Genomic DNA, 11,945 nt, shown 5'->3' on the forward strand with positions numbered 1-11,945 from the left:
TCTTTCAGTGTTTATCGCTGCCCCCTCCCCTCGGTTGGTTTTCATGATGGGACCCCCCCCCCCCGATGCGCAGCTAAGTGTAGATACGACTTCATTCCATGTCCCGCTAATGCAACGTTAGGGAGGCTCATGCACACTTTGAAAGGATGGATGTTTTTGTTGGGTCACGAAAAACGAATTATGTTGGACTTTATTTTTTTTTTTTTTGGTAGTGTTGTTAAGGGCATGATAAAGGGAATTACAGTGTTGCAGTTTGAAGGGAAAACAGTATTGTGGGAATTCCCCTTGGAATTTACATGCAGACTATGAGCCAAAAGCAAAGAAAGCCCGGTGTTAAACAGAAAAAAAAAACATTTCTTGCGGTCAGTATTTTATTTATAATTTTTTTTTAGACCTTTCACATTGTGCAAATTGCGCCACAGGTTCTGTGAACCTTTGTTAAACAGACCGCCTTGCTTCCCCCCGCCCCGCATAATACGTTTGTTTTCAAGCTGCAGCTGCACTCTTCTGGAAGTGGGTCAAAAAATATACAAATATATATTAAAAAAGAAAATTGAAGACAGAAGCGTGTGCCAAAACATCTGGACTACTTACCAGGCATGTCCTACTCAGAGCAACCATCGACCCCGCCGCCAGCCCGCCCGACCCGAACGTACTGTATATTCCACCAAATGCTTGTTATTTATTTGTATCTATCTATTTATTTATTTATTTATTGGGTTTGTGGTTCTGAATGCATATTTATGCATCCATATTATACTCGATGCTTCTGAGCCTTATGTGAAGGCTGTAATGTTACTCCAACTTATCTGAAATATACTTCTCTGTCCTGACGGTGTCTCACGTGATTCTTGATGGCTGCAATTATTTATTCTTCAGAAAAATTGACAGGATGCGACTGGTGAGTTGAAATGACGCTCACGGTGTTGACACGCCTGTTCAAATGCAAGTTTTTGTGATATTAAAAAAAACAAAAACATTTCCAGCATGTACAATTTTCTCGGAAAATGTAGATCTTCAATAGGGAAAGTAAAAAAAAAATTTAAATCGACTGATTAAATAGTGTAAACTAATAAAGGCGTTTGCAACATTTTTTTTTGTTTCAATTCAGAGGATGTTCTGCTGCTCCTCGTGTGTGCACCTGGGCCACGTGGAGGAGAAAGAATATACAGTATATATGGCTGTGAGTATTTTTGCTGACAAGTCAGTCCTCCATTTGCTTAAATGGTTAGAACGCCACACTGCTTTCAATATTTACCATTTTCTGTTTATTCATCCCCAACAGGATTAACTTCCAGTTTTTGCAAATGTTCATTTGTTCGTGCACAACACACCCATCTACAAGTTGTCAGTCCAGGTGTTAGCATGTTTATTCCCATTATACAAAACGATAGAAAACATACAAAGCTTGTTACAAAAAAAAAAAATTTAGAAAAGCGCCTTGGAAAATGTACAGGTGGGGATGGATGGGGGTCTCTTGGAAAATGTTATTGCGTCACAAGTGTTCAGTATCTCCTCTGCCTGGGTGAGAAGATGGTATTGGGGTTGCTGTCTCGCTCCCGTTCTTTGTCTCGCTCCTTCTGGCTGTTGGGCGAGAGCGCCGCCTCCGGCTTCTTCTCGCTCTTGAAGAGATCTCGCCCCGTGCGCATGATGTGCTCCTCGATTTTGCGGTGGCGCTTCATGTCGGATAGCACTTTGTCGAGCCTGGCCTCCCTTTTCACGGACGAGCGAGCTGATGACCCTGCGGCGGCCAAACAGGTTCAGGCTTAACCAAAACCAGCAAAGTATAACCGAAACTAGAATTGGGGGGAAAAAAAAACCCCACTTGACTTTGAAAAAATATATCTGAAGTATTCTTTGACAATTCCACAAATGAGAAAGTCCATGTGAAAAGTTTGCACAAGAAGGCTAAATAACTAGTACAGACATTCTATCTTACCGTAAGGTGGCTATGGAATAAATAAGTATAAACAGCTTTCCATCATTTATAAAGCCTGATGGTGAAGATTTGGGCAGGCTGCTCACCTGGCGTTCGACGTCTGTTAATGAAGGCATTCTTTGGGGTGGCTTGCAATTGCTGCTCATCATTAAAGTCAAACTCAGTTGGACTTGGAGGCCTGGTGGGGAAAGAAAAACAACATTTTAATCGAAATGAAATCCCTGAAAAATAACCCTGAAAGGATTGTCATCTGACTGACTTGCGCTCCCTCTCCTTCCTCTCTCTCTCCTCTGCCTCCTCCTCTTCCTCCCTTTCAGGTGACAGGGGGCGTTCGGGCGTGGGCGGCCTGCGGGGAAGGGGCTCAAAATTGAGCTGCAGCATCTCGCCCTTGGCCAGGAGCTCATAGAGTCTCTTGATCTCGGCAGGAGGAGGCATCCAGTTCTGGGGGTCCTCCATTTCCTCGTCGCTGTACACAAGCTCCCATTCGCCGTCCTTGTCTGCGGCCCGTGTCCCCTCTTCGTCCTCGACGGCTACCGCCGACTGAGGTGTGTGTTTGTCTCCCTCCAGCCCGTCTATGTCTTGGCCTTGTGAAAAAGTTGGAAGTTATTGTGTGCGTAGGTCAAAATCGTTTTAAGATCTGTAATTATTAAAGTAAGTTTCAGAGTTTCAATGGTACTTTTTTCCTGAGGGAGTCAAATCAGTATGTCCTTTACCTTTATTTTTTTTCCAAACAAGCACTGTATGTGTACTTCTTCAGAAAACAGTACTTTTGATCCATTTTTAATGTTTGCAGTTGTGTCATTGACACGTTTGTTCTCATGACAACTTCATACAAAAAGCCATGCGAACTACAGTTACAATTTGCCTCACTTTCTTGACCTTTGCCGTCCGTGGTTGCAGTGTCCTCCACCGGTGCAGCGGTCATCTCGGCATCCTGCTGCTCCGTGCCTTCTTCCTCCTGTTTGCTCACTTCTTTTTTATTTTCTGCCTCTTTGACATCAAGAGACTGGATGCCCTCATGTAAGGACACATCTGGGGCCTCAGCCTGCATCCTTCCGTAAGGTAAAGTCTAAGGAAGAAGCGCAAAAAACAACAACAAAAAAAACGTGTTTGCAGTTGTTGTTTTATGTATTTAACTTGAATGCACTGTATACATTCGGAACACGTTTCCAAGTAAGCCATCAAGTGTCTGGTCTTTTCAACATCATTTTTGATGTTTTGGCCATGGTGTATGGATTGAAAGGAGCCCCACTCAAGAAAGTAGTAGAAAAGAAACTTCATGTTACAAAATGTTGAGTCTGGAGTGAGTAAAGAGACAGAATTAAAAAAAAAAAATTACATCTGAAAGAGATGTCAGCAGATGAATTAACATTTGAAGTAGGCTCCTACAAAACAGCGAACCACAACAGGGAAAAACTGGGAAGAAAGCCACGCATTTAAGATGCACACGAGAGTAGCTCGACTACATAAGCAAATTGCATTGAGAGAAAACGAAACAAACCCTCATTTGAACAACTTCCAGGCAAATGCTACGTTTTGAATGGAAAGCTGCACACAACGTTAGCGCGCTGGCTTGTCATTACCGATCGTCGTTGCTGAAGTTATCCTCGACGACGAATTAAATCAGCGAAATGCTCCATTCTGACTACACAATGCTCATACGTAAACAAGGCGCCATTTTGGACAGAATAACCTGCTGAGTTTTTCACCAGCGCCGACTTCCACCTCATGTGGATTATGCAGCGCTTGTGGCGAAAGTGTAGCGCTGGTTCGTAGGTGCAGACGCAACTACGAACAAATTTTGTGGCCACGATATAGGTACAATGTGCACACCAAATGCAATTTAAATACGAGTCTTATTCCTGGAGAGTGGTGTAATTAAATCGAACACACCTTCCCTAGTGTGGTATACGCTTTCTGTGCGGCAGTTGATACCGAAATTGCGCTCTCTTTGGCATCCCAGACGTTGAAGTTGTCAATATAAATGATGTTAGAACTATAAATTAGCATTTCATGCGCACGTTGCATCTGTTTCGTGGCCCAAAATTAATATTTAGTGCATACATTATATTTATATTTGTATCTCCCTCCCTCCCTCCCTCACACATTTCAAGTATCGTGCTCCTTGCAGTTGGAAATCTACGTCCGGTGCCACTTCCGGTATGGCCGACCTTGGCGGGAGTATATTTCGCCCAATTATCAGGAGGAAATTCAGTTATTCAAATTTGGAAAAATACACATTTTACATTTACTATTATTTTTAATACAATTGAGCATATTTTACGAGAGGACTGTTGCGCTGTATCGCGGCTCGTTTTTAGCGAGTTCTGATTGGCTAACTGTCGTGGAGGTTCTTTGGCCGGCGTTGTGATTGGCTGATAGACGTTTCCGCCTTCGTGGCCCGCGTTTGAAAAGATTTCCGTTAGTTAGGCGTTCCTGCTAGTCATTGTTAAAGAGCCGCATAGACAATGTTGCTGAATTTGAGTTTAGGGCGATATTTAAGACATTAATAAAGGCATAATTTCTGCGGTGTTGTGTTCACAACATTGGTAAGTGATGGATACATTTTGATATATGCTTTTAAATGACTCTATAAAATGCGGAGTTCGCGGCTCTTGTGGATTAGCGGTGAGCTGCTAAGACTAGTCACTCAAGCCTCTTTTCAGAAATATGTCAAATGAAATTTTATACACCGCTCCATTTTAATTCATTTTTTTTCATTGCGCCTTATTTCAGCCAATTGGTATACCGACTTATTTGTCCTCGTGGCACATGTCGTCCAGGAGACCAAACATGGCCCAGCGCGTGTCGGTCAAAGGCCGCGGACGCAAGAAAATATCCCGAGTGAGGGTTGCAGTTCGACTACGACCCTTTATGGACAAACAGGACGAGCGAGGCGAGGGACCTTGTGTGCGGGGCCTGGACTCACAGAACCTGGAGATTGTTAACTGGAGGAATGCTACAGAAACACTGAAATACCAGTAAGTATCCATCTTAATTGATTGAACATCAATTGACATCCCGGCATGTTAGTAGACCTCATTTTTACATTTGTCCGCAGTGAGACTTGAACTGTGGCCCACCAGTGCTTACAGACTGAGCTCCTGAGCCCTCAACCAATAACTACATTTTTATGTCCTAGCTTCACACTCGCATAAAATCCCACTTCAGATTACTTTGGATTGGTTTTACCGATCTGAACTGACAATGCGTGCAATTGTATTCTTGTCTCCTTGAAATGTGTGCTGAAAAATGAATCACTTGTCGTTTCAGCTTTGACGTGTTCCACGGTGAGCAAACAACACAAAAAGAGGTCTTCTTGTCATCGGTAAAGCCCATTCTACCCTACATCACCAGGGGTCAGAACGCTAGCGTCTTTGCCTATGGGCCTACAGGAGCTGGTATGCTGCTTTACACAATTACTGTTAAGACTAGCGACCGTATGTATTTATTGATCCCTCCCCTGAAGGCAAGACGCACACCATGCTGGGCAATTCGGCGCAACCTGGTGTGATTCCTCGTGCAGTTGGGGAAGTCTTCAACCTGGTCAACGCTCAGGATGAGGACGAGGCTTGGGACTACTCCATTGGAATGTCTTATTTAGAAATTTACAATGAGAAGGTATGGGTGGTGTTCCACAGATTTATTCCTCTATAACACAGTGAACCTCCCTTTATTGTGGGTGACTCATTCCCGATCCACCCGGGCCTTTTAATCGGGACATTGTGCCCTGATTTACAACCACGTGTTTGGATTGGAATAACGTTTGTGAAAACCTTTGCAAATTTGTGCCAAAATAGGTGTGTGAATGATGAATTGCGACATAGGAGCTCTTTGCAGTCACGCTGATGTCAGCATCCTCCGTCTCCACTGTTCAGGTACTGGATCTTCTGTCACCGAGCTCCCAGGACTTGCCCATCCGGGAGGACAAAGACAAAAACATCCTCATACCCGGCCTCACGCACACGATGATCTCTTCCTTCTCTGATTTTGAACGCCATTTTGTGCCGGCCAACCTCAATCGTACCACAGCCTCGACCAAACTCAACCAGCGCTCCAGCCGCAGCCACGCGGTCCTCCTCATAAAGGTTTGAGCGCAGCCACTTGGTCTTTCGGTCACTCATAGTTTGCTTTGAATTTTTGGGGGGTGGTGCCTTGAACGAGAAATGGTGTCCAAACTAAAGACTAGGGGCCATGTCGTACAAGTTTGTAGAATTGACATTGTCCAAGCAGTTTGCCTGCATTGTGCCACCTGTGTTATACGCAGATTGGCAAGGCAGGGGAAGAAAAAAATTTCCAGATCCCTAAAAAAACTTCTTTGAACTTTATTGATGCGGCCCTTGGACGAAAAAGTTTGGACACCCCTTGACTAGAGCCTTGAAAGAGCATCTTAGCAGGTCGTGGCCTTTGTGCAGTAGGCCAGGATTTGGTAGCTGGTGCTAAAATCAACCCTCTCTTGCGACGCTCCCTCTAGCAACTGCTGGGCTTTCTGGGACTTTTTTCGGAGAGGTACAAGCAACTGTCTGCGATCCTTTTATTCCCTCGACGTTCATTCTCTTTTGTCCTTTTCTTGCCTTTCCTTTTTACTTCTGGCCAATCTCAACTTTTTTGTTGTTGTTGTTGGGGGTCAAGGTGGTGCGCACTCAGCGCTGCCTCCCCCGCCGCCAACAAACGGGCAAACTCTACCTGGTGGACCTGGCTGGCTCGGAGGACAACCGACGCACGGGAAACCAGGGCATCCGCCTCAAGGAAAGCGGCGCCATCAACCTGTCGCTCTTCACCCTCAGCAAAGTGGTGGACTCGCTCAAGTCGGGCGCGTCGGTGCGCGTGCCCTACAGGGACAGCAAACTGACGCGCCTGCTCCAGGACTCTCTCGGCGGCTCGGCGCACTCGCTCATGATCGTCAACATCGCCCCAGAGTACGAGTACTGCTTCGATACCGTCGGCGCGCTCAACTTTGCCGCCAAATCCAAGCTCATCGTCAACGCACCCTTCACCCGTGAAACTGTGGCTGTGCTGCCAGGTGATGGCAAACCGTTTTCTTTTTGGGCTTTACTTAAGTGGTCTGTGAAAAGTAATCCCATATACTCCAATACAAAATCTTGGTTCCTCTATCTATGACAGTGATGTAGAGTGGCAGGCAGAACAATCGAATACTTTGGCCTTTTAGTGCAGTCTAATCAGAATTGGAAGAGCGGTCAAATCGTGTCATGTGGTTGTGGTGGGGGTTTATTTTGCTGTGGTCACATTGTCCCTGCCTCTTAAGTTTGATCGTGGCCTTCAGAAAGGTCTTAAATTTGACCTCAGTTGGCAGCTGTGCTGTAATTCATGAAATCTTTGCAGTGACAGTTTACATTCACAATGGGTGCTACCACTGTTAACTTTTTGTTTTCCCCCTCATCCTGATGAAATGTACTCTAGCACACACTTGCCAGCAGTTTGTAAAGCAGTATCAGAGTTGCCGATCTTCAAGTTGGCATGAATTCAGGCACTGCAGTGCGGCCTGAGATCAGGCAGCGGCATCCTCCCAGACAAACAGTGTTTGTGCGCCGTCTTGTGCCCCGCATACTAAACTGTTAATTTCCCCCCTGCTTGCTTCGTCTCCAGTGAAACGGGCCAATGAGGAGCGGGAGGCGGGGCAGTCTGGCACCGAACCTGAGAAGAAGAAACAAAGGGACGAGAAGAAAACGGAGCAGGAGGCCTCCACCCTGCCATCGGCTCACCTTCACAGGTGTGACACTGCCCCCCCCCCCCCCCCCCCCCCCCCCCCCCCCCCCCCCCTCCACTGAGCACTGTCTTCCAAAATTGGATTCACTTGCGTATTGTTGATCTCTGCCAAAATTCGAGTAGTCTATGCACGAAGCAACCATCTGTCCTCTGCTTTCTTGCCATCTGGCGTACACATGTGACTAGTATAAACGTAAAGCCTCTGATCTGACCATCGTCCTACTTTCTCGTCCCCCCCTCACACACACACACCTTTCAGCCTGTCAGAACAATCGGTTATGGACAGACTGCTTGCTCTGGAGAAGCGGGTGATGTGCTGCGAGAACCAAGACAGTGTCAGTATGCTGAAACATTCAGCTCACAAAGAGATCGAGGTAACGTGCCGTTGTCCTTCTGATGGGTTTTAAAATGTTGGACGTTTTTGTTCTTCATGGGTACTTGGGGGAGGGGGGTGGCCAGAGTACTCTTTGTTCTTAATAAATAGATACTTTTTAAGTACAGCTCTCTTTTCAAATTTAGGGAGTAACAAGAACAGATACCTGGGGAAATCTTTTTTTTTTGTACAATAGCGAAGTAGTTCCTCTTGACTTGGCACCCGTTGGCAGTGTCCTGCCACAATATTGACCATTCTACTTGTACTATGCAGGCGCTCAAACAGGAGCACAGGGACTTTGAGAGAAAGGCCTTGCTCCTCAGTCAGCTGGTGAAGGAGAAGTCGGGTTTCAGTCAGGAGCCAAGTTTCAGGAGCAGCACGGCGCCACTGCAGCAAAAACAGGCCAACGTCACAAAAAGCAACACGCGGCAAGCCATGGTCCAACCGCTGCAGGATCACTGTAAGCATTTATGATGGAACGAGGTTTTTTTTTTTTAATTCAAATTGCAGTTGATGTCCATCTGTTGTTTCGGTTGGTTCTGTTGTCGCTCTAATACCTTTGGAAAAAATATTCAAGCCTTTTGATGCTCCAGTTTTTTAAATTTTATTCTTTTTAAATTTATTTGGTGGGGGGGGGGACAAGTGTGACCAATCTCTGCATCGCTCCTTAAGGCTCATATTGGACACAGTTTGTGGAAATGCTGATGAACATTGTTACCGACTTGAATGACCCTTTCTTGGTGTAAGCTGCCTTTGTGAGCAAGACGGTGTTGCTGCTAAAATAGACTCTGTTTGGATTATTCATGGCGGTGTGGTTGGGATGTGACCCTAATTTGCGCTTCGCCCTTTTGCAGTGTCCCAGCCGCAGCCTGCCAAGGCGCTTACCGTCAGGAAGCAGTCGGTCTGTGTCAAGAAGAAAGTGGCCACCACGCTTCCGGATAAGGCTGAGGTCAGCGTCCCACTATTCACTGTGTGTGCATAGGCCACAGACAAAGACAGACTCCGTGCATGTGGCCATCCATCTCTTTCTGTTTTTTCTATTTCGATGTCTTGTCTCTCCAGTTTTTTTTTCCTCTTTTACAACTTTCTGTAGAAACCAGTCAGATGAAGCGAGGACAAAACCTCCCAACTAGCACTCACTGACCACAACATTGGGAACACTTGTATAAAATGTTGCCTGCTTGACAGTTTCATAGAACTATGTTGATAGATAAAACATGCCTTGTAAATTACTTGAGAGAAAATACAATATTTTTAGAGTCAGTGTTGTGTGAAATTTTCAGATTTATTAAAAACAAAAGGGGTCGGGGCTAGTTCTGAGTTAGAAATTGCATCGTGAATATACTATGGGGGGAAAATGGAGACTCTGGATTCTCCCTCCCTTGACAGTTGTGGACATGAGTGTTGCACTTTTGCATCTTGTCTCAGCTTCCAAACGGCAAAGAGAACATGCCAAGCGGTTGGGAGTCCCACCTGGACGAGTCTGTTGTGGAGCAGGCCAGGCAGAAGATTCTCCAGATCCTCAACACGGGCTCCCTGAAAGAGCTCAAAAGTCTGCAGCAGATTGGCGACAAGAAGGCCAAGCTAATCCTTGGCTGGAGGGAGGTCCGCGGCATTTTCTCCAAGGTACGTACCGTCCTGCAAGACAATGTTAATGTTGTGCTTCCCACCTGTAATGTCGGACTGTGATCACGCAGCTGGAGGATCTAAGTCAAGTCGAGGGGATGACAGAAAAAAGATTTTCCACCTTCATGAAGGCAAGTCATCAGGAACACCACCTTGTCTGCTATTGTGGATGTGGACCTAATGAAGTGGTCAGTCAGTGTATCAATTTAACAAGCTCATCTTTTTTTTTTCCAGGCAAACCTTTTGAGTGTGATGGGAAAGTGATCCCCTTCATTTTTGGCGAAGGTTGGGTTTTGATGCCAATACAAGTGTGTGTGTGTGTGTGTGTGTGTGTGTGTGTGTGTGTGTGTGTGTGTGTGTGTGCGCGCGCGCGCGCGTGTGTGACATACAAGGCACCTGAAATGTTCAGAGCGCATCCATTTTTACACATATTGCCTGCAGCCTTATTTGCATATGGAAGATTTTTCTTTTTGCCCTATTTCAAGGTTCCACACAAGCTTTCCTGTTTTTTTTTTCTCCAATTTTATTAAAAGAAATACAAACAAAGAAATCACCTTGTTGAAGTATTCACGACCTTTGCCATGTAGTTCAAAACTGAACATAGCTGCATGATTTTGTCCCACTGAACCTTGATGTTTCGATGGCTTCTTGGCAGTCCATCAGGTAAATTCAGATGATTGGACAGGATTCGGAATGGCATGTACATCCATCCACCTGTCAACATACTGTTTGGGCCCACAGTTTGATCGTGCCTGTCAGAGCACAAACCAAGCATGGAGACAAGGGAATTCTATGTAGTAATTCAAATAATTGCAATTATGCTTTGAAGTTGTTTGAGTCTATGCACAAAGAAAATAAATCCTGTTGCTCAATCCTTTTAACCATAAAGGAAAGAGGGGAGGGTTGGGCTACCTGACTCAGTGAAGAGGGCACCATGCTGAATGGAAGTCCAGAGATAATGTAAGTATTCTATATTTTTCATCCCTGAGTGTGTCATTCAATCTAACGTGACCCAGTTAATCATGAACCGAAACCTTTTTTTAAACTGTATTGCAAAGGTTTTCTTGTCCAGATGGAGCTGTGTGTCTGTCTGCAGAAATCAAAAATTTGATTTGTGACCTCTCTGTTATTAGAGTAATACTATTAGTTAATTGTTTAAATGTTAACAACTGTTTTCAGGTGCCTGAATACCTGTGAAAATGAACTGCTTACGGTTAAAATGGATGAATCAATTGGGGTTTTGTATGCTTTTCTGAAACGCACCAAAACCAAAATGATCCCGGTGAGATTGGGGGGCGACTAAGCAATTGCGATTCAAGGATACAATTTTAATTTCCATTACGTCAAGTACAAAAGTTTTGCCAGCGTATGGTTTCACTGCTGGTGTTGTAGTTATGCCTTTGCCCCGGAAGATGGCGCGCTATATTTAAATCTCGTCACGTCCAGGGTTGGGTTTTTTTTGGGGGGCGGGGGTAATCTTGACTGGAAGTAAATGTGATGCATCCTTACACAACCGCTTCCAATTTGACAAACGACCTTCCTTGTCATATTTGACTGGCCACGTTTGAGCCACGTTCATTTACCGCGACTCTATTTGATGGTTTGTATGTTGTTGTTTGTATGACGAGCCTTAAAACCATTTTCCATTTGGGTAGCTCTTGATTACCATACAACTGCGTTCGTGCAGATACGTGTTTTGATTGATTTCATTTCGATTTAACAAGTCATTTTTACATTTAATGTACCTATATTACATAGGCTAAATAGAAAACTCCCTTTAAAGATTAAAGCTAAAATGTTGCTGTTCTTTTCTGTGTGGGCTGCTTTACAAACTGCAGCCATACCAATACAGCTCAGTCAGATGACTTTTACTTTAGGAATCGATTTGTGTCTTTTTGTCTGTTTAGCTCCTTTGATATCTTTTTTTTCCTCTCCCACCTTTCTCTATGTATTTCTAGTTATTTTTCACTGCACCTCTAATTGTAATTTGATACTTGAAGAGGTGATTTAAAAAAAAAACGGGCGCACCCTCCCTATAAACCCTTAATTCACGGCCACAGATTAGCGTTTTGTATCGTTACAAATGCACTGATACCCGGCTGCACACGTCGAGGGCAATGGGGCAATCCCAACCTCTGTTTCACACGGATCGGTTAGCACAATGAATGTTATCGATCATCTCTGTTTAAAAAAAAAAAAACATCACCTCTTCTGCTTTCATTTGTGCAGTGTGCACACCCTTCATCTCCTCATCCAGCTCTTCGGCCCGCCCCCTGTGCT

At 44.8% G+C, this 11,945-nt stretch overlaps 2 protein-coding genes across 7 annotated transcripts; one reads left to right on the plus strand and one right to left on the minus strand.

Annotated features, from left to right (window-relative positions):
* Positions 1-1,245: 1,245 nt before the first annotated feature.
* Positions 1,246-4,110, minus strand: pagr1 (PAXIP1 associated glutamate-rich protein 1). 4 transcript variants are annotated; one of them, XM_019883425.1, is made up of 5 exons: positions 4,044-4,110; positions 2,810-3,008; positions 2,199-2,523; positions 2,026-2,117; positions 1,246-1,741 (listed from the first exon to the last, which is right to left on the minus strand). In XM_019883425.1, exons 2-5 carry the CDS (start codon positions 2,988-2,990, stop codon positions 1,506-1,508), a joined length of 834 nt encoding a protein of 277 aa, XP_019738984.1. In that variant the 5' UTR covers positions 2,991-3,008; positions 4,044-4,110; the 3' UTR covers positions 1,246-1,505. The 4 variants fall into 4 exon arrangements, with proteins under 4 accessions (XP_019738984.1, XP_019739073.1, XP_019738898.1 ...); XM_019883514.1 differs by lacking the exon at positions 4,044-4,110 and adding an exon at positions 3,523-3,841 and having other exon boundaries at positions 2,819-3,008; XM_019883339.1 differs by lacking the exon at positions 4,044-4,110 and adding an exon at positions 3,523-3,841 and having other exon boundaries at positions 2,810-3,022.
* kif22 (kinesin family member 22) lies at positions 2,893-10,515 on the plus strand. 3 transcript variants are annotated; one of them, XM_019882710.1, is made up of 13 exons: positions 2,893-3,001; positions 4,723-4,920; positions 5,213-5,340; positions 5,409-5,560; positions 5,818-6,027; positions 6,572-6,962; positions 7,547-7,670; positions 7,926-8,040; positions 8,313-8,499; positions 8,894-8,988; positions 9,468-9,665; positions 9,737-9,796; positions 9,900-10,515. In XM_019882710.1, exons 2-13 carry the CDS (start codon positions 4,733-4,735, stop codon positions 9,927-9,929), a joined length of 1,878 nt encoding a protein of 625 aa, XP_019738269.1. In that variant the 5' UTR covers positions 2,893-3,001; positions 4,723-4,732; the 3' UTR covers positions 9,930-10,515. The 3 variants fall into 3 exon arrangements, with proteins under 3 accessions (XP_019738269.1, XP_019738112.1, XP_019738191.1); XM_019882553.1 differs by lacking the exon at positions 2,893-3,001 and adding an exon at positions 4,321-4,488 and having other exon boundaries at positions 4,676-4,920; XM_019882632.1 differs by lacking the exon at positions 2,893-3,001 and adding an exon at positions 4,321-4,488.
* The last annotated feature ends 1,430 nt before the right edge of the window (positions 10,516-11,945 follow it).

Source organism: Hippocampus comes, unplaced genomic scaffold (genome assembly GCF_001891065.2).
Source record: "Hippocampus comes isolate QL1 unplaced genomic scaffold, H_comes_QL1_v1.1 scaffold330, whole genome shotgun sequence".
NCBI classification, from domain to species: Eukaryota; Metazoa; Chordata; class Actinopteri; order Syngnathiformes; family Syngnathidae; genus Hippocampus; species Hippocampus comes.